The sequence below is a fragment of the Dermochelys coriacea genome, chromosome 1 (genome assembly GCF_009764565.3).
Source record: "Dermochelys coriacea isolate rDerCor1 chromosome 1, rDerCor1.pri.v4, whole genome shotgun sequence".
Lineage (NCBI taxonomy): Eukaryota > Metazoa > Chordata > Testudines > Dermochelyidae > Dermochelys > Dermochelys coriacea.
Window position 1 is genome coordinate 349938814 of NC_050068.2, and position 18696 is coordinate 349957509.

The 18696-nt window shown below is 55.9% G+C and overlaps 1 protein-coding gene across 3 annotated transcripts in view; it reads right to left on the bottom strand.

The window, feature by feature from the left end:
- Positions 1–380: 380 nt before the first annotated feature.
- The window catches only part of CCDC136 (coiled-coil domain containing 136), a 41793-nt gene continuing 23477 nt past the window's right edge, over positions 381–18696 (bottom strand). For 2 of the 3 annotated variants that reach the window (XM_038388016.2, XM_043499617.1), the window contains 5 exons: positions 6960–7286; positions 5481–5598; positions 4702–4966; positions 4466–4609; positions 381–2367 (listed from right to left, as the gene is read on the bottom strand). In XM_038388016.2, the coding sequence (XP_038243944.1) occupies positions 2260–2367; positions 4466–4609; positions 4702–4966; positions 5481–5598; positions 6960–7286 (962 nt within the window). In that variant the 3' untranslated portion in view covers positions 381–2259. Of the gene's footprint in view, positions 2368–3661; positions 3765–4465; positions 4610–4701; positions 4967–5480; positions 5599–6959; positions 7287–18696 lie in introns of all 3 variants that reach the window. The other variant, XM_043499621.1, reaches the window with a different exon arrangement.

Below are 18696 nucleotides of genomic sequence, written 5' to 3' on the forward strand. Positions count from 1 at the left end.
GAGGAGAGTGCCCTGTGCAGTCACAGCGGGGCCCAGCAACCCCCGCAGCCCTCAGCCAGGAGCTCCTTCTGGGCTTGGCTTTATGCTGCCTTGGAAGGTGCCCATCCCCACGGCATCTGGGCCATTCTGGACAGGGCCCAGGGTTGCAATGGGGGGGAAATTTCCTGACTTCCCCAGAGCAGGATCCCGGCCCAGGGCTTCAGAGCAGGCAGCGGCTCCCCTGAGGTCTGTCTCCCAGCACAGGCTGGGCCAGCCCCCTTTGTGTCCCCAGAAGTGGGGCCTGCTCAGGCCGGGTTCTCGCTCTACTCCGGGCGCAGCCTGTGAGTCTGGCTCAGCCCCCGCCCAGCACGAGGCAACTCCCAGGACAGATCCAGGCTCCGTGGATTTAGAAAGTTCTTTTACCAAGTTACAACATTCAACAACCACAAAGAGAGGGAGCCCCCGAGCACGCGAGTCAGGGGGGGGCAGCCGCAGCTCCAGTCGGAGAGCAGGGACACAGGGCTGGGCGGGGACTGACTAGAACAGGAGCCGGCCATGGGGCCAGGTCAGCCCCCCGCAGCCCAAATGCAGGCACTTCCAGAATACATGCCCAGGGAAACATGTCACGGCCCGGGTCCTGGCAGTCCAAGCTTCGGGGCTGTTTTGAAGCCCCCATGAGAGCCCCTTTCTCTTCAACGGCCCCCTCCTTGCCCCTCCGCGCTGACCGTTCACGAGCAGTCGTGACACCAGTGAGTGTGCAAATGCCACCCACACAGCCCTGGGGCCAGCTCCCATGGCTTGCACACCGAGGGCAGAAGGGGTGCGCTAACATTGAAATGACGTGACGGGGGAAGGTTTGTAGCAAGGGCCCTCAGGCGAAGGGGTGACAGCGAGATGCAATGCCCGGGTGGAGACGAGGAAACCATGGGGGCCCCCACTTTAAAAATAAATAAATCTCTCTCCCTAGGGACTGTCTGGCACCTGGGTCTTCCCTGCTGAATGGCACCGAGAGATTCAAACCTTCCCAGACATGGAGCACAAGTGTAAAGACAGATTTTAAATATTGCCAACTAAAACTCTGGCCCCGGCTTGCCCGCTGCTTCAAGCACCACGTGACCTCCTTGGTTTTCAGTTTATTGCAGTGGATCACGCCGAGCGCCGGGCCAGCAGGGGGCAGGGTTCTGGTGGGTGGGGCGGGCAGCGTTGGGTATTGGTCTCTAGCGCCCCCCTCGGGCCGACCTGGAGAGAAGCCAATGTGTTCTGGAGTGGGGAGGAAGAGGTGGGCACGAGTTCGGAAGGGCTGGGCTTCGGTGGAGGTGCGGGGTGGCGTCTGCCCAGCCCAGCCCAGGAGACCTGGCACAGTCCCTGGCAGAAGGGGGGGGTGGCAGGCTGGCGCCCATCCTCCCTACCCCGGCCAAGGCCTATCCCGCCACTCCCAGGCTGTCAGCAGCTCATCCAAGGTAACAATGCTCCCTGGCAGTGGCCACAGGGGGGCGCCGAGAGCCAGGCAGTGTGAACCTCCCCTGGCAGGGCTCACGGAGGGGCTCCCGGCGCAACTGGGCTGGCCTGGCTGGGAACCAGACTAGCGCTGGAAATGGCGCCAATCAGCAGGGACTGGACCAGAGGCCTGGCTGGGGTTCCCTTGGGATCCCAGCTCCCGCATGGCAGGGCGAGGGTTGGGATGGAGGGGGGCAGGGCGGGGATGGCGGGGGAGCAGTGCGGCTCAGAGTGGGGGCTGGGATGGAGAGGGGGTCGGGGCTGGGATGGAAGGGGGCAGGGTGGGTCAGGGCATGGGCTGGGGCTCCACTGGAACAGGTTCTGTTTGGGGAGTCGATGGCAGGGACCCCTTGTACGCCCCACCCCCCCACTAGCTGGTGCTATGATCCAACGGGACCGGACCCAGCCGGGAGCCCCACGGATGGCTGAGGCTGCTTTCCAGGGAGCCCCTCACTCTCCCACGGAGCCTGCAGCCCACCCCCTCCCTATCCCAGCCACCCCCCACACCCACACACCCTCCAGAGCAGCATCCTGGGCTGACCTGCAGGGGGCTGGAGTCTCCCTTCCCTGCCCCACAGATGCAGTGTCCCTGACCCTAAGCCCCGATACAGTAACAAGGGAGCAGATGCTGCCAGGGCGTGACTGACCGGGGATGGGGGGGTAACCTCCATGCAGTGAGGGGGGGCTGGAGCAAGGGTCTCCAGCCCTCCCAGTGGCAGCAGGCCATGGGGGGTAAGGGGGCATCTTGCGTGCTTGCGTGGCATGGCCCGGGCGCAGCACTCCTCAGGCTGTCACAGAGCTGGCGCAGGACCGCTTCAGGCAGGGGTACAGAAGCAAGGCAGCTGCAGCTACTGCAAAGAGGATAATGGGCTTCAGCCCCCCGGCCGGGACCTGTGGGGAGGAGATGGGAGGGGGGGTCAGTGCTGTGCCCCGCAGCCCTCCAGGGAGCCCAGGCTGCTCAGCGGCTGCGGGGTGGGGGCCAGGCTGGGAGGCACCTGGAGCCTGGGGGGGCAGGTTCTGCCAGAGCCCCCGTTCCAAACGTGCCTGTGGCCCAGCTGCGGGGTGATGCCAGCAGGAGCGGACCCCGGCAAGCAGGGAGCGGTGGGCACCTCGGACCCGGAGTTCACCAGCCGCCCTGCGGAGGTACTGGCTAGCTGCTAACAGCTGGGTGGGGAGCAGCCTTCCCCAGGGGAGCACGGAGAGATGGGGTCCCTCGCTCTCATGCACGCCCAATCTGGGGGGACCCTGGGCTCAGATCCAGTGGGGCCCAATCTCCCAGGGCCACTCCCCCGTCTTGTTTCCCATGGCCCCAGTGATGGGGCGCCCGCCCCTCCCCTTGCCTAGCCTGCTGGTTCCCACCCTCTCGGGAGCCAAACGTTGTCCCACAATCCTGGGCGGCCACAAAGGATTGTGGGATTTGAGTCCTGGGAAAAAACCATGGGCAGCTGGGGGATGCTGTGAGGGGGTGGAGGGATGGTGAGGGGTCTGAGGCATGCAGGGGGTTGGCTGCTTAGCAGGGGGCTGGCTGCGCTCCTCGCCCCGCAATGGGCACTCAGAGGGCTTTGCCCGGGGATCCCAAAGCCTCTCACCAGGGCAGGGACTTGGTGCTGCAGCCCGATTGTGGGGAACACACCGGGGCTCTGGCCGAGGGGGCAGTGGAGACGGGGCTGTGCCCCAGTGCTGAGGGCGTCGCACCTCATTACTGATGCCCCTCGAATCCTCTGCCGGTGCACAGTGCCCCCTGCTGGCCACGTGGGGCGCAGGCCCTGCCACTGGGCTCAAAGGGGCAGGAAGGGCCTGGTGTGACAGCAGAGGAAGGGAGTTGGTTGCCCCAGCACCATCCCCACACACACAGGGGCAGTGCCCAGGGCTCCCGCAGGGGCACTTGTTGCCCTCAGCAGTGGGGATGAGGTGCCATGTCTTTAGGGTATCTGACCTTTGAGGCACCAGCCCCTTTCCTAAGAGGGCGTGCCCCTCCCCAGCACTGTCTCTGGCTGGCGGGCTGGAGCAAGCGCCTGGGGAGATGGAGAGCAGAGGGGTGGATGAGGGGAGAGGCGAGGGGCAGGGATCGGAGGGCAGGTGCTGGAGGCCCAAAGCAGCGGCGGGACTGGGAGCAGCCTGCCATGCACGGGGAGAGCCAAGCAGGGGCCTGGGCCAGGCCGCGGGGAAGGGGAGATACCAGTACCTGATCGGCATTAGGAAGAGGTCTCGGCCCACCAGCACCAGAGCAGAGCCACTATAACAATCAGTCCTATGAGGGGGAGGGAGATCTCGGGGGCGGGGTGGCTCTATGGGGGGAGAGCGGGGAATGGAATGGGGCGGCAGCCACAGGCCGGGGGGTGGGGGTGGATGGAGATGAGAAGGGAGAGAAAAGAGAGATTAAATCACAGGCTGCTTGGCCTTGTCTTGGTGTCACCCTAGCCCTGCCCCAGCGGGCTCTCAGAGCTGGGGAGGGGGTGGCTCCTGCTGGGGGGCTGAGCCATGGGAGGGGGCGCGGGGCTGGGCTCGTGGGTCAGGCTGGGCCGCGGGTGGGGGCTCCCTGGCTGAGTGTCCTAAGCCCAGTGTAACCAGGGCAAGACCCAGCTCCAGCAGCTACTGACCAGCCCCGGGCTCAAACCATCGCCGTCTGGGTCCAGGCAGCTCCTGTGCCCGGCTGGTACCTCCCCCCACCACTGGGCGCTGCTTCCTGCACACCGCTGGCTGAGACCCCCATATGGCCCCTACTCAGGCTCTCCACCAGCTCCCTGGAGCAGCGTCCCCCTCTGCCTCAGGGGGTCCAGCCAAGAACGGGGTCTGTGGGAAAGTGGTGGGCACCCGCGAGGTGGCAGCTTGGCACAGCCATCGCCCACAAGCCCCAACCCTTGTGGGAGCGTGGCACAGTCAGCACCCACCAGGCACCCCCCACGGCAGCATGGCAGCGTCATTACCCACACCTGTCGCCTGCGGCGCCCCTGCCCGTGGCCGTGTGGCACCCCCAGGGCACACCTACCCGCCCGTCAGCGGGGACGGTGCCTTTGAGTCTCTGGATTTCCGCCCGGCACAGCCTCAGCTCCTCCTGCAGCTGCTGGCGCTCCCGCTGGATAGCCTGGTACTGCCGCTGCAGCTCCCGCAGCTCCGTCTGCATGTTGCCACACTGCAGGGGCAGGGAGAGGGGCATGAGCAGCCCCTGGGGAGCCCCTCCCCCTGCCCTGCAGCCCCCCGCCCGGGCAGGGCCAGGATGGGTACCTTGCTCTGGGCCAGCTGCACCTTCTCCTCCTCGCTCTGCAGCTTGAAGCGCAGGCTCAGCTCGGAGTCGTCCTCCTCCTCGTTGTGGCTCAAGGGCTCCTTGCAGCTGGGGGTGCTGATGGTTCTCGTGTTGTCCACCACCTTGAAGGAGACGCTGCCACTCAGGCGGGGGCTGGCGCTCCGGGGAGAGAGGGTCCGGCGCAGCGGGGCCTGGGTCACATCCGACTCCGTCGACTTGTGAGACTCTTCCAACCTGCTCCTGGATCTGCAACGGGAGCCCGCGGCCCGGGCAGAGACTGCAGAGCCACTCCTGGCCCGCCCGGCCCCCATGGGGAGGAGGCGCCTGGCCCAGCCAAGGGCAGAAGGCTCCCGGCTCAGCACAGCCCCGACTGGCCCAGCCCCGACCAGCCCAGCCAGCGGGAGGTGGCCTGGCCCAGCTCAGCCCAGCCCAGCTCCGCTCCAACAGCCCAGCCAGCGGGAGGTGGCCTGGCCCAGCTCAGCCCAGCCCAGCTCCGCTCCAACAGCCCAGCCAGCGGGAGGTGGCCTGGCCCAGCCCAGCTCAGAACTAGCCAGCACAGCACAGCACAGCCCCGCCCCAGCTCAGCTCCGATGACCCAGCCAGGGGCCTGCCCACCTGCTCACAGATGCCCTGAAGATTCTGGTTCAAGCCCCAGCTGCCACAGGGGACAGGAGGCAGGTCCTGAGCCCAGCTGCCGCATAGGGTCTGAGGCTGGGCTCCCCAGCCTGCCCCACACTGTTGACCCTTCCAGCCCCCTTACCTGTACTTCTGGGCTTCCAGGTTCTCCAGCTGGTGCACCATGATCTTGTTGCTCTCTTGCAGGGTCTGGTACTCCTCTGTCAGGTCCCGGTACTGCTCCCGCAGGGACAGCAGCTCCTCTGGAAACACACAGGCTGCAATGGGGCACAGCCCCCAAGACGGCCGCTACCTTACAGGAGACCTTCACCCCCACACTGCCCCCTATAGCCCTCGCCTCACAGGAGACCCACACGCCACAGTGCCCCCCATGACCACTACCTCCACAGCTCCCTGGGGCTGCTTTCCAAGCACCCATTTCATTCCAATGGCACCAGTCTGGGTCTGCGCCTGGCTCAGCCCTGGGGCTGGGGGTTCCTACCCACCACCTGCTACCAGTTCCCACCCACGCTGCACAGCTGGGAACCAACCGCTGGGAGCAGCATCCGTCTGGGTGCAGACAAGGGGAGGGCACGGGCTGTGCACGACACACCCAGCACTGTGCTGACAGATGGGAACCTGCCCCATTCTGGACCACCCACCCCACCTGCTGCAGCACGGTGCCCCCTAGTGCTGCCCTGCCCAGCTCCCTACAGCACAGTGCCCCGGGACAAAGTGGGAATTTTCTTAATGTTTTGTATGACTACTGCGTGCCTCGGTTTCCCCTATGTGTTGCACAAATATCTAGGTGGTGGGACAAGGGTGTGTGATTGTTGCCCAGACCCCAAGGAGGCAGGTGTGACTGCCAAATGGCTGTCTGCGCACAGACATGGCCAGGGCCCATCCTCTGCAGGTGTTGGAAAACAAAGAGCGGTGGAGGCCAGCTGCTGGCTTGCTGGGAAAGAGACAAAGGAAGGAGGAGGGACAACGGGGCGTGACTGAGGATGGGCTGTTGGAGGCTAGTCAGTCTCTGGGTTTGGGACTCAAGGGCTCTGGTCCCCACAAGCTGGACTTTGCTGTAACTTCCTGCTTTCTGTGCTAACAAGCCCTGTTCTACGCTGTGTTCCCGACCACTAATAAACCTCCTGTGTCACACACTGGCTGGGAGTCACTGCTGGCTGCAGAGTTGGGGTGCACGGCCCCATTGGGGGTGTGCGAGGCTTCCCCAGGTGTCCCAGCCAGGTGGACCTACTGTGGGGAACATGGATGGGGGGGCTGAACGCTTCGAGGTCAGACCCAGGAGACGCTGTACCCAAGGGGGATTGCCCTGGTGAGAGCACGCCCTGAGGGATGTCACACTGCCCCCAGGGTCCTGTCGGGCCCCCCCGAGAGCGGTGACAGAGCCTCGAGCCTGGGCACCCGTGACAGCCCCCTAGCGCCACGCTAAGGGATTGGGGTCAGCACTGACTGCCAGGGGAGAGCGTCCCATGCTGAGCCCCCCACTTCCTGCAGCACAATGCCCGCCAGTGCCTCACTGGGACCAGCACTGACTGCCGGGTGGGAAAGCAACCCCTGTTGAACCCACCCCCACCCCACAGCTGAGTGGGGATCCCAGCAGCAATACCTTGGAGCATAGCCAGCTTGTCAGTGGGGCCCTCGGCATGGGCCTGGCCGCTGCCCTTCATCGTGATCTCGGCACGCAGGGTGGTGATCTCCGTCTCGTACTCCTCGCGGACCCGCTGGAAGCGCTGCAGCTCGGCCCGCAGCCGGCACAGCTGCTCCTGCAGGGCGGCGATCTCGTTCTCGTGGATGGCAGCCATCTCCTCCGCCTCCAGCCGCAGGCCGTGGATCTCTTCGTTGGCCTCCTGCAGCTCCCGCTCCACCTGCTCCAGCTCCGACTCCTTCGTATCCTGCAGGGAGCTGAACTCATCCTTCAGCGTGCGCATCTGAGCTGCACGGGGGGGTGGGGGGAGAGGCAGGGGGAGAGCCTGGCACCAGAGCACCATTACTGCCCCGTCACCTGTCCAGTGCCTTCTGGCCAGGGGACTGCAGTGAGGGATGCGTTCGAGAGCCCGAATGATCCCAAAGCACCTGTCAGCCTGCATGCACTAGGATCACTTCGCCCACCACTGAAGTGCAGCCACCTCTGGGGTGGGATGTGGCACTTTGGGACAGGAACTAAGGTATAACCACATAGCCAATTGAATCTCTGGGCAGTGGATCCAGGGAGGCAGGATGAAAAAAGGGGAATGGCGCGCCCCTCCCAGTCCCCACAGAATAGCCAGGACCCCCAAGAGACACCTCCCACCTGAGGGTGCCTGGACCCCACCTGCACCAACGCCAAACGGCTTTGCCTCCCAGCCCATCTGCTGGCTGCCACAGGACTTCCTGCTGGCCTGCGCCAGCACCACCTCTGGGCTGGCTCCTGGTCCTGCCCCAGGAGCCTAATCCCTGGCCAACCCACCTGCCCCCCGCTGGGGCCTGCTCCGACCACCAGGCCAGAAACGGACAAGCAGGGAGGAGCGGTGCCTGGGGAGCACCCACTGGGTGGGCGGGGAGGGGGGAGGAAAGTGGGTGGCATGAGGAGCATAAGCCGGGGGGGGAACCCTGGGGTCAGTGGGGTTGGGGAGGCAGTGGGGGAGCCCCTGGGGGAGCTGCAGGGGGGTGGATATAGGCCGGACACGCTGTGGAGGCAAAGAGCTGGGGGTGTGGAGCAGGGGGACCCATGGCGTGATAGTGGTGAGGGAACTGTGGGGTATGCATTTGGGAGTGGGGGGAGGGGTGTGTAGGAGTCAAGAGAGCCATGGTGGGTGCTGGGGATGACAGTTTGGGCGGGAGGGGGTGGTTGGGAGGGGCGACTCCTGGCGGGTGCAGGGCAGATCCCTTGGGAGCAGGGGTGACTGGGGGAAGTTGGGGTGCGGCTGGGTGGGGGCAGGGAGTACCCACTGGAAGGCTGACCTTGGGGTTATGGTCCCCTGAGTGAGCGGTTCCTGGGGGAGGAGCTGGGGGATGGAGACCCTGGGTGAGGGTGCCAGGTGGGGTCCCTGAGCAAGGGTTGTTGGGGAGGGTTCTCTCACGGGGGGGGGGGGGATTCCAGGGGCAGGGGTTGCTAGGCAGGAGAGTGCCAGGGAGGTAGTTGCTGGGGTGGGAAGGTCCCCAGGAGGGGTGGTTGCCGGATGATTACTGGATGGGGGGCACTCCCTGAGAGGCAGTTTCTGGGCGGGTGCTCCCTGGGAGGCAGGTACCTGTGGGTTGGTTGCCGGGCAGTTGCCAGGCAGGGGGTCCCTGGGGGGTAGGCCCTAAGGGGGGCTGGTTTCTGGGTGCAGTGGTCCCCAAGGGGTGGTTGCCGTGCAATTACCAGGGGGTACCCGGGATGGGGGAGGCCAGTTGCTGGGCAGTGAGTCCCCAAGGCGGTTGCCAGGTGGGGACTCCATGGGGGGCAGTTGCTGGGGAGTGGTACCCAGAGGGTGGTTGCCATGCAAGGGGTTTCTAGTGGGCAGTTGCTGGGGCGGGAGCCAGGCGGAGGGGACCCGGGGGGGATGGTTGTCAGGTGGGGAGGACCTGGGGGCGGGGATTGCTGGTGGCGCTCCCTGGGGAATGGTTGCTGGCAGGGGATCCCTAAGGGACAGTTGGCAGGGAGATCCCTTGGGGGCGGTTGCTGGGGGACCCCTAGAGGGCGGTTGCCGAGTGGGGGATCCTTGGGGTGGTTGCCAGGTGGGGGGTACCCAGGTGGCAGTTGTCAGGTGGGGGGGTCCCCAGGGCAGTTGCCAGCCAGAGTGTCCCCATGGGCCAGCTGTTGGGCGGGGGTCCCCAAGGGGTGATTTCTGGCTGGGGATCCCTGAAGGGCAGTTGCTGGAGGGTTCCAGGGGGGTGGCTGTTGGGTGTGGGGACCCCTGGGGGTGATTGGCAGGCAGAGGTTCCCAGGGGGCAGTTCAACTGGGGGGGTCTCTGGGGCCTGGTTGCCAGGGGTGGGGTATCCCTGGTGCAGTTGCTGGGACGTGTCTCTGGGGGGCAGTTGCCAGGGTGCCCAGGGGGAGATTGCCAGGGGAGATCCCCGGGGGCAGTTGCTGCGGGAGCTCCTGGGGGGTGGCTGGGAGGGCCCCTGGGGGCAGTTGCCAGGGTGATCTCCAGGGAGCGGTTACTAGGGGGTCCACTGGGGGCAATTTCCGGGGAGGGTCCCGGGGGTGGTTGCTGGGTGGGGTTACCAGGGGGATACCCATGGGGTGGTTGCCAGGGAGATCGCCAGTGGGCAGTTGTTAGGGGGTCCCCAGGGGGTGGTCACCGGAGGGTTCTGGGGGGCAGTTGCCGGGGGGTGGTTGCTGGGGGGGTCCCTGGGCTAGTTGCCAGGGGGCGGTTGCCAGGGGGTTCCCAGGGGGCAGTTGTTGATGGGTCCCCTGGCTGGTTGCTGGGGGGCAGTTGATGGGGGGCTGTTGTTGAGGAGTCCCCAGGACAGTTGCTGGGGGCCGGTTGCCGGGGGGCGGTTATTGAGGGGTCCCCGGGCCGGTTGCCGGGGGGCGGTTGCCGGGGGTCCCCGGGCCGGTGGCACTCACTGCCCACGGAGGTGGAGGGCGTGAGCTCCATGGCTGCCTCCCCTGGCTCCAGGCCGGGCTGGCCCCTGCGCGCAGCCCGGGCGACCCCGCGCGGTTCCAGCTGCTCCGGCCCGGCCTGCGGCTCGCGCCCTCCGCTGGCGGGGCCGGGCCGGGGGCTGGCGGGGCCGGGGCCTTCTCCTCTGCCCCACCAGTGCACCCCCTGGCCTGGTGCCCCCAGAGCCCAGTGCGACACACCCCTCCGGGCCCCAGCGTGGCACGGCCCCCATGGGCTACGGGCCCCAGTGTGGCATGACGCCCTTGGGCTACAAGCCCCAGCATAGCATGGCCCCCATGGGCTATAGGCCCCAGTACAGCATGTACCCTGTGGACTACAAGCCCCAGCATGGCACGGCCCCCGTGGGCTACGAGCCCCAGCATGGCACCACCTCCTTGGGCTACAGGCCCTGGCTGGTGCCCCACGCAGCTTCTCATGGACTCTCAGAACAGCAGGGAGCATCTAGCCAGCACCTCAACTCCTGCTCCTTACTGGGCTCCCCTGGGCTGAGTCACTGAACTCCCCAAATCTTCATTCATAAGCTTCAAGTTACAGAGAATCCATCATTTACTCTAGTTCAAACCAGCAAGTGCCCTGTGCCCCATGCTGCATGGGGCCAGCTGTAGGACACACACAACCTGCTGGCTCCTAGTGTGACCTGGGGCAGGTTTGATCCCTGGAAGCCTATAGAGTTTGGGTCCTGGCTCCCCACCCAGGGCAGCAGAACATTGTCACTGACAGGCCCCAAGGACGGGAGGCAGGAGCTTGCTTAGATCATCAGAGCCCGAGTGTGTTCAGATGACAAGTTTGGTTGATAAAGACGGATGCTGGCAGGCCAAATGCCAGCTCATGCCATGGTCCCCTTGTCTCAGCTGAACACTGACAAGCTCAGTATTAGAATTGTAAGAATGTGTTGAGTGTTTAATCTTGATGGCGGGTTGTGAGTTGCTGCCGACATTAATCCCACCTGTAACATCTGTGACCCGTATTGTATAGTAATATTTGAGCAGTTGTGTCGTGAGCCTCTGTGACTGAAAATCACCAGCCAGGAGAGAGACATTAACTCGTGGGAAAGGCTGATCTCCAGCAGAAGGTGTCACGCCCTGCCCAGCAGGAAAGGTCTATTGATACCAGACAGACTATTGTGGGACATGAATTTCCCTACACATCATCAAAAAGAGGTTCTGCTCTCCTCCCAGTGGAGAAGAGTCAGGCAAGTGGACTCCTCCCATCAGCTGAGTTTGCAGCTCAAAGCATGTGGCAGGAAGGGGATAAAAACCCCAAGCCAAAAGGACCTGGTATGTATCTCTATGATGCTTGGACTCGGGGGGGGGGGGGGAGACAAGGTGGTTGTAGGAATAAACAAGAGATCACCAGTGCTTAGCCTGAATTAACCCTGAAGGACATACAGAGCTCCCTTATTACAGAAACTTCTAGTACTTTGTGAAACTTAAGACTGGAACTCATTTGTGTATCTATGGTTATCTGCTTTAACTTGGTACATAACTCTCTGGTTTCCTTTTCCCATCTTTTGCTAGTTTATTATAAGATTGGCAACAAGTGTTGTCTTTGGTGTGAGATCTAAGGTGCAATTGACCTGGGGTAAGTGACTGGTCCTTTGGGACTAGCAGTAACCTGAATATTGCTGTGATTCTTGGTGCAAGGGACCATCTCTCACAAAGGCAGGCTCCCCTGGGTGGCAAGACAGATCAGAGCACCCAAGGGGACTGTCTGTGACTCCATGGTAAGGCTGTGGAGTTTACACTTGATAATTGGTTGGTGAAATTGAAGTACAGAACTCTCAGCAAGTTTGAGGTTTGTGCCCCGGTTCCAAAGAGTCTGCCCTGAGGCTGCTAAGTATCAGAGGGATAGCCGTGTTAGTCTGTAGCCACAAAAACGAGTCTGGTGGCACCTTAAAAACTAACTGATTTATTTGGGCATAAGATTTTGTGGGTAAAAAATCCACTTCTTCAGTGGGGGTTTTTACCCACAAAAGCTTATGCCCAAATAAATCTGTTAGTCTTTTGTGACGTTATTGACATGACCTCTGACTGTATAGGTCATTGTTGCAGCCACTGTTATATATTTGCAGCAAATATTGTACAGAGGTTGTCGTGTGAGGTGTCTATGGAAAGGTTATGATTTGCTGGGTAGGATTATGCTGTCTGTATGGGTGTATCATTTTTGTAGTTGAAGTTATGAACATTGGCTATGTACTTGTATCTCAATGTGTTTTGATTCTAAGTAGCCTCAGTGAAGCATTTGGTCAGCTTCTTGAGAAAGGACTATTCTCAGTAAGTGCCCAAACAAGAAACACTTAACTGACAATGGACTTTGGGAGATGCCAATCCACATCTGAGCTCTCCTGGGAATGTTCAAACTAACATGCAAACAACGGCGTCCACCTGTAAAGAACTGTCATGCATGGACATGTGACTTGCCCATGTGACTCCAGGCTCCATCTTGCTGCTGTGATTTCCACAGTAAGAACGGAGGGATGTCCTTCCACATGGCAAGAGACTATAAAAGGCAGCTGCATCTCCACCATCTTGTCTTCAATCCTGCTTCTGACCTCTGCTACAAAATGAATCTCTGAACAAAGGATTGAATGACCATCCCAGCTGTGGATGTTCTCCAGAGACTTGATCAGAACCTGCAGTTTATTCCATCACTGCTACAAGCCTGAACCAAGAACTTTGCCATTAATGTATGTAATTAATTCCATTAAACCAATTTTAGCTCTCCTCTATATTTCTTTCTTTTTATGAATAAACCTTTACATTTTAGATTTTAAAGGATTGGCAACAGTGTGATTTATGGGTAAGATCTGATTTGTATATTGACCTGTGTCTGGGGCTTGATCCTTTGAGATCGAGAGAACCATTTTCTTTTACTGGGGTGTGATGTTGCACTCTATATGATTTTATAAAAATATGCTAATGAGTGTGAATATAATGTAACTGGTATATGCTTCATGCAAAAGGTCTCTTGTAAGGTATCATTACAAAGCTTATAATCTACTGAGTGTGGTCATCCTATTTGTATAAATGTATCACTCTTGTATCTGAAACTAGAAATATGAAATATAACTCTGAGGTCCTATTGTAGTTATGCAAAGTGTGGGCCATTAATGGTGGTTTGGAATCTTAATGGCTCCCATTAACCAGGACTTTGTGACTTTGTCCTCACCCATAACTATTTCACGTTTGGGACAATGTACCTTCAAATCAGCAGCACTGCTATGGGTACCCGCATGGCCCCACAGTATGCCAACATTTTTATGGCTGACTTAGAACAACGATTGCTCAGCTCTCATCCCCTAATGCCCCTACTCTACTTGTGCTACACTGATGACATCATAGATTCATAGATACTAAGGTCAGAAGGGACCATTCTGATCATCTAGTCCGACCTCCTGCACAACGCAGGCCACAGAATCTCACCCACCCACTCCTGCGAAAAACCTCACCTATGTCTGAGCTACTGAAATCCTCAAATCGTGGTTTAAAGACTTCAAGGAGCAGAGAATCCTCCATCAAGTTACCCGTGCCCCCTGCTACAGAGGAAGGCAAAAAACCTCCAGGGCCTCTTCCAATCTGCCCTGGAGGAAAATTCCTTCCCGACCCCAAATATGGCCATCAGCTAAACCCTGAGCATATGGGCAAGATTCACCAGCCAGATACTACAGAAAATTCTTTCCTGGGTAACTCAGATCCCACCCATCTAATATCCCATCACAGGCCATTAGGCCTATTTACCATGAATATTTAAATACCAATTAATTACCAAAATCACACTATTCCATCATACCATCTCCTCCATAAACTTATCGAGTTTAATCTTAAAGTCAGATAGATCTTTTGCCCCCACTGCTTCTCTTGGAAGGCTATTCCAAAATTTCACTCCTCTGATGGTTAGAAACCTTCATCTAATTTCAAGTCTAAACTTCCTGGTGGCCAGTTTATATCCATTTGTCTTGCCCACATTGGTACTGAGCTTAAATAATTCCTCTCTCTCTCTCTCTCTGGTATTTATCCCTCTGATATATTTATAGAGAGCAATCATATCTCCCCTCAACCTTCTTTTAGTTAGGCTAAACAAGCCAAGCTCCTTAAGTCTTCTTTCATAAGACAATTTTTCCATTCTTCGGATCATCCTAGTAGCCCTTCTCTGTACCTGTTCCAGTTTGAATTCATCCTTCTTAAACATGGGAGACCAGAACGGCACACAGTATTCTAGGTGAGGTCTCATCAGTGCCTTGTATAATGGTACTAAAACCTCCTTATCCTTACTGGAAATACCTCTCCTGATGCATCCCAAGACCGCATTAGCTTTTTTCACAGCCATATCACATTGGCAGCTCATAGTCATCCTATGATCAACCAATACTCCAAGGTCCTTCTCCTCCTCCGTTACTTCTAATTGATGTGTCCCCATCTTATAATTAAAATTCTTGTTATTAATCCCTAAATGCATAACCTTACACTTCTCACTATTGAATTTCATCCTATTACTATTACTCCAGTTTACAAGGTCATCCAGATCCTCCTGTATGATATCCGGTCCTTCTCTGAATTGGCAATACCTCCCAGCTTTGTATCATCTGCAAACTTTATTAGCACACTCCCACTTTTTGTGTCGAGGTCAGTAATAAAAAGATTAAATAAGATTGGTCCCAAAACCGATCCCTGAGGAACTCCACTGGTAACCTCCCTCCAGCCTGACTGTTCACCTTTCAGTAGGACCGTTGTAGTCTCCTCTTTAACCAATTCCTTATCCACCTTTCCAAGTTCATATTGATCACCATCTTTTCCAATTTAACTAATAATTCCCCATGTGGCACGGTATCAAACGCCTTACTGAAATCTAGGTAAATCAGATCCACTGCGTTTCCTTTGTCTAAAAAATGTGATACTTTCTCAAAGAAGGAGACCAGGTTGGTTTGGCATGATCTACCTTTTGTAAAACCATGTTGTATTTTGTCCCATTTAACATTGACTTCAACGTCCTTAACTACTTTCTCCTTCAAAATTTTTTCCAAGACCTTGCATACTACAGATGTCAAACTAACAAGCCTGTAGTTACCTGGATCACTTTTTTTTCCTTTCTTAAAAATAGGAACTATGTTAGCAATTCTCCAACCATACGGTACAACTCCTGAGTTTACAGGTTCATTAAAAATTCTTGCTAATCGGCTTGCATTTTTGGGTGCCAATTCCTTTAATATTCTTGGATGAAGATTATCTAGGCCCCCCGATTTAGTCCCATTAAGCTGTTTGAGTTTCACTTCTATCTCAGATATGGTAATATTGAGGAATTCCACCATGATTTCAACAATTTTCATCCCGCCATCAACCTCAGCCTCAACCTCAGTCCACACAAGAGATCCACTTCCTGGACACTACAGTGCTAATAAGCGATGGTCACATAAACACCAGGCTATACCGGAAACCTACTGACCGCTATACTTACCTGCATGCCTCCAGCTTTCATCCAGACCACACCACATGATCCATTGTCTACAGCCAAGCTCTACCATACGCCACACAACAAAAACACTAACCCAGGAACCTAACCTTGCAACAAAGCCCATTGCCAACTGTGTCCACATATCTATTCAGGGGATACCATCATAGGGCCTAATCACATCAGCCAAACTATCAGAGGCTCATTCACCTGCACGTCTACCAATGTGATATATGCCATCATGTGCCAGCAATGCCCCTCTGCCATGTATATTGGCCAAACCGGACAGTCTCTATGTAAAAGAATAAATGGACACAAATCAGACATCAAAAAGAAAAGGAGTACTTGTGGCACCTTAGAGACTAACAAATTTATTTGAGCATAAGCTTTCGTGAGCTACAGCTCACTTCATCGGATGCATTCGGTGGAAAATACAGTGGGGAGATTTATATACACACACAGAGAACATGAAACAATGGGTTTTATCATACACACTGTAAGGAGAGTGATCACTTAAGATGAGCCATCACCAGCAAGGGGGGGGGGAGGAAAACCTTTCATGGTGACAAGCAAGGTGACAAGCAAGGTGGGCCACTGTCACCATGAAAGGTTTTCCTCCCCCCCACCCCTTGCTGGTGATGGCTCATCTTAAGTGATCACTCTCCTTACAGTGTGTATGATAAAACCCATTGTTTCATGTTCTCTGTGTGTGTATATAAATCTCCCCACTGTATTTTCCACCGAATGCATCCGATGAAGTGAGCTGTAGCTCACGAAAGCTTATGCTCAAATAAATTTGTTAGTCTCTAAGGTGCCACAAGTACTCCTTTTCTTTTTGATGTCTGATTTGTGTTCATTTATTCTTTTACATAGAGACTGTCCGGTTTGGCCAATATACATGGCAGAGGTGTATAGAGATCTCTAAGGTGCCACAAGTACTCCTTTTCTTTTTGCGAATACAGACCAACACGGCTGCTACTCTGAAATCAGATGTCAAGAATTATAACATTCAAAAACCAGTCAGAGAACGCTTCCATCTCTCTGGTCACTTGATTACAGACCTAAAAGTCGCAATATTACAACAAAAATACTTCAAAAACAGACTCCAACGAGAGACTGCTGAATTGGAATTTATTTGCAAACTGGACACCATTAACTTAGGCTTGAATAAAGACTGGGAGTGGATGTGTCATTACACAAAGTAAAACTATTTCCCCATGTTTATTTTCCCCACACACACTGTTCCTCACACGTTCTTGTCAACTGCTGGAAATGGCCCATCTTGATTATCATTACCAAAGGTTTTCTTTCGCTCCTGCTGGTAATAGATCACCTTAACTGATCGCTCTCGTTATAGTGTGTATGATAACACCCATTGTTTCATGTTCTCTGTATATATATATATATATATATATATATATGTCTTCCTACTGTATTTTCCACTGCATGCATCTGATGAAGTGGGTTTTAGCCCACGAAAGCTTATGCTCAAATAAATTTGTTAGTCTCTAAGATGCCACAAGTACTCCTGTTCTTTTTGCAGATACAGACTAACACGGCTGCTACTCTGAAATCCGTTTTACTTGCAAGTCTTCCTGTATACCTGTGTGCTGGTAAGTGAGTAATTAAGTCTTACAGTGACATGTGATCATGTCACCTGAACTGGACTCCATCTTTAACCTGGTGCTTTTCCACTGAGAAGGAGGAGTGGGAGACAAGAGGGACAAAGGATTTCTGCCTTATGCAAAAGATATATAAGTGGGTGGAACAAAGTGAGGCAGCCATCATGAGAAATCCCCTAGCTACCACCTGAGCTGGAACAAGGACTGTACCAAGGGAAAGGATTGTGCCCAGACTAGAAAGGTGTCCGGTCTGTGAAAGAAACTTATTGAAACATCTCTAAGGGTGAGATTTTATCTGTATTTAGTTTTTATTACTGTACTAGACTTAGACTTGCATGTTTTATTTTATTTTGCTTGGTAATTCACTTTGTTCTGTCTATTACTACTTGGAACCACTTGAATCCTACTTTCTGTATTTAATAAAATCACTTTTTACTTATTAATTAACCCAGAGTATGTATTAATATATTTGGGGGGGGGAACAGCTGTGCATATCTCTCTATCAGTGTTATAGAGGGCGAACAATTTATGAGCTTACCCTGTATAAGCTTTATGAAGGGTAAAACAGATTTATTTAGGGTTTGGACCCCATTGGGAGTTGGGCATCTTGAGTGTCAAGGACAGGAACACTTCCTAAGCTGGTTTCAATTAAGCCTACAGCTGTTAGGGGACATGGTTCAGACCTGGGTCTGGGCTTGCAGCAGGCTAGTGGGTCTGGCTCAGACCAGGCAGGGCACTGAAGTCCTAAGCTGACAGGGCAGGAAAGCAGGAGCAAAAGTAGTCTTGGCACATCAGTTGTCAGTTCCCAAGGGGGTTTCTGTGATCCAACCTGTCACGGTATTGGCAACAGTGTGATTTGTGGGTAAGATCTGATATGTATGTTGACCTGGGTCTGGGGCTTGGTCCTTTGGGATCGGGAGAACCTTTTTATTTTACTGGGGTATTGATTTTCATAACCATTCGTCCCCATAACGAGTGGTACTGGTGATGATACTGGGAAACTGGAGTGTCTAAGGGAATTGCTTGTGTGACTTGTGGTTAGCCAGTGGGGTAAAACCGAAGTCTTCTCTATCTGTCTGGTTTGGTTTGCCTGGGTGTGCAAAGGAACCCCAGCCTTGGGCTGTGATTGCCCTGCTCTAAGCAATTTGTCCTACATTGGTACTCTCAGTTGGGTCCTGCTAAAGGCAGCATTGTTACATCTTTACGGTGCTACTGGATTCCTCGTTGGTTTTTTTGCCCTGAGATTGGGACTGACTGCTGAGTGACTGCAGGCAGCATTACACAAGGTAATAGTGTTGTCAGGTCCTTAGTCTTCTGTAAGGCGTGTGACTTGGTACCTCAGGCCATTTTGATTAAGATACAACAGTGATATAAAATTCACCCGGCACACATTCAATGGATTAGAAGCCAACTCACTGCTAGGTCTGAAAACATAACTGTCAATGCGGGTGCGTGTCTAGTGGGGTGCCGCAGGGATCGGTTCTGGGCCATTTTGCATTTTTATCAATGCCCTGGAAGAAACATGATGCAGTTTGCAGGTGACACAAAGCCTGGGGCAGTGGGAAATGAATAAGAGGAGAGGTCACTGATTCAGCGCAATCTGGATCGCTTGGTAAGCTGGGCACAAGCAAACAATATGCGTTTTAATATGGCCAAATGTAAAGTCACGCATCGAGGAACAAACAAGAC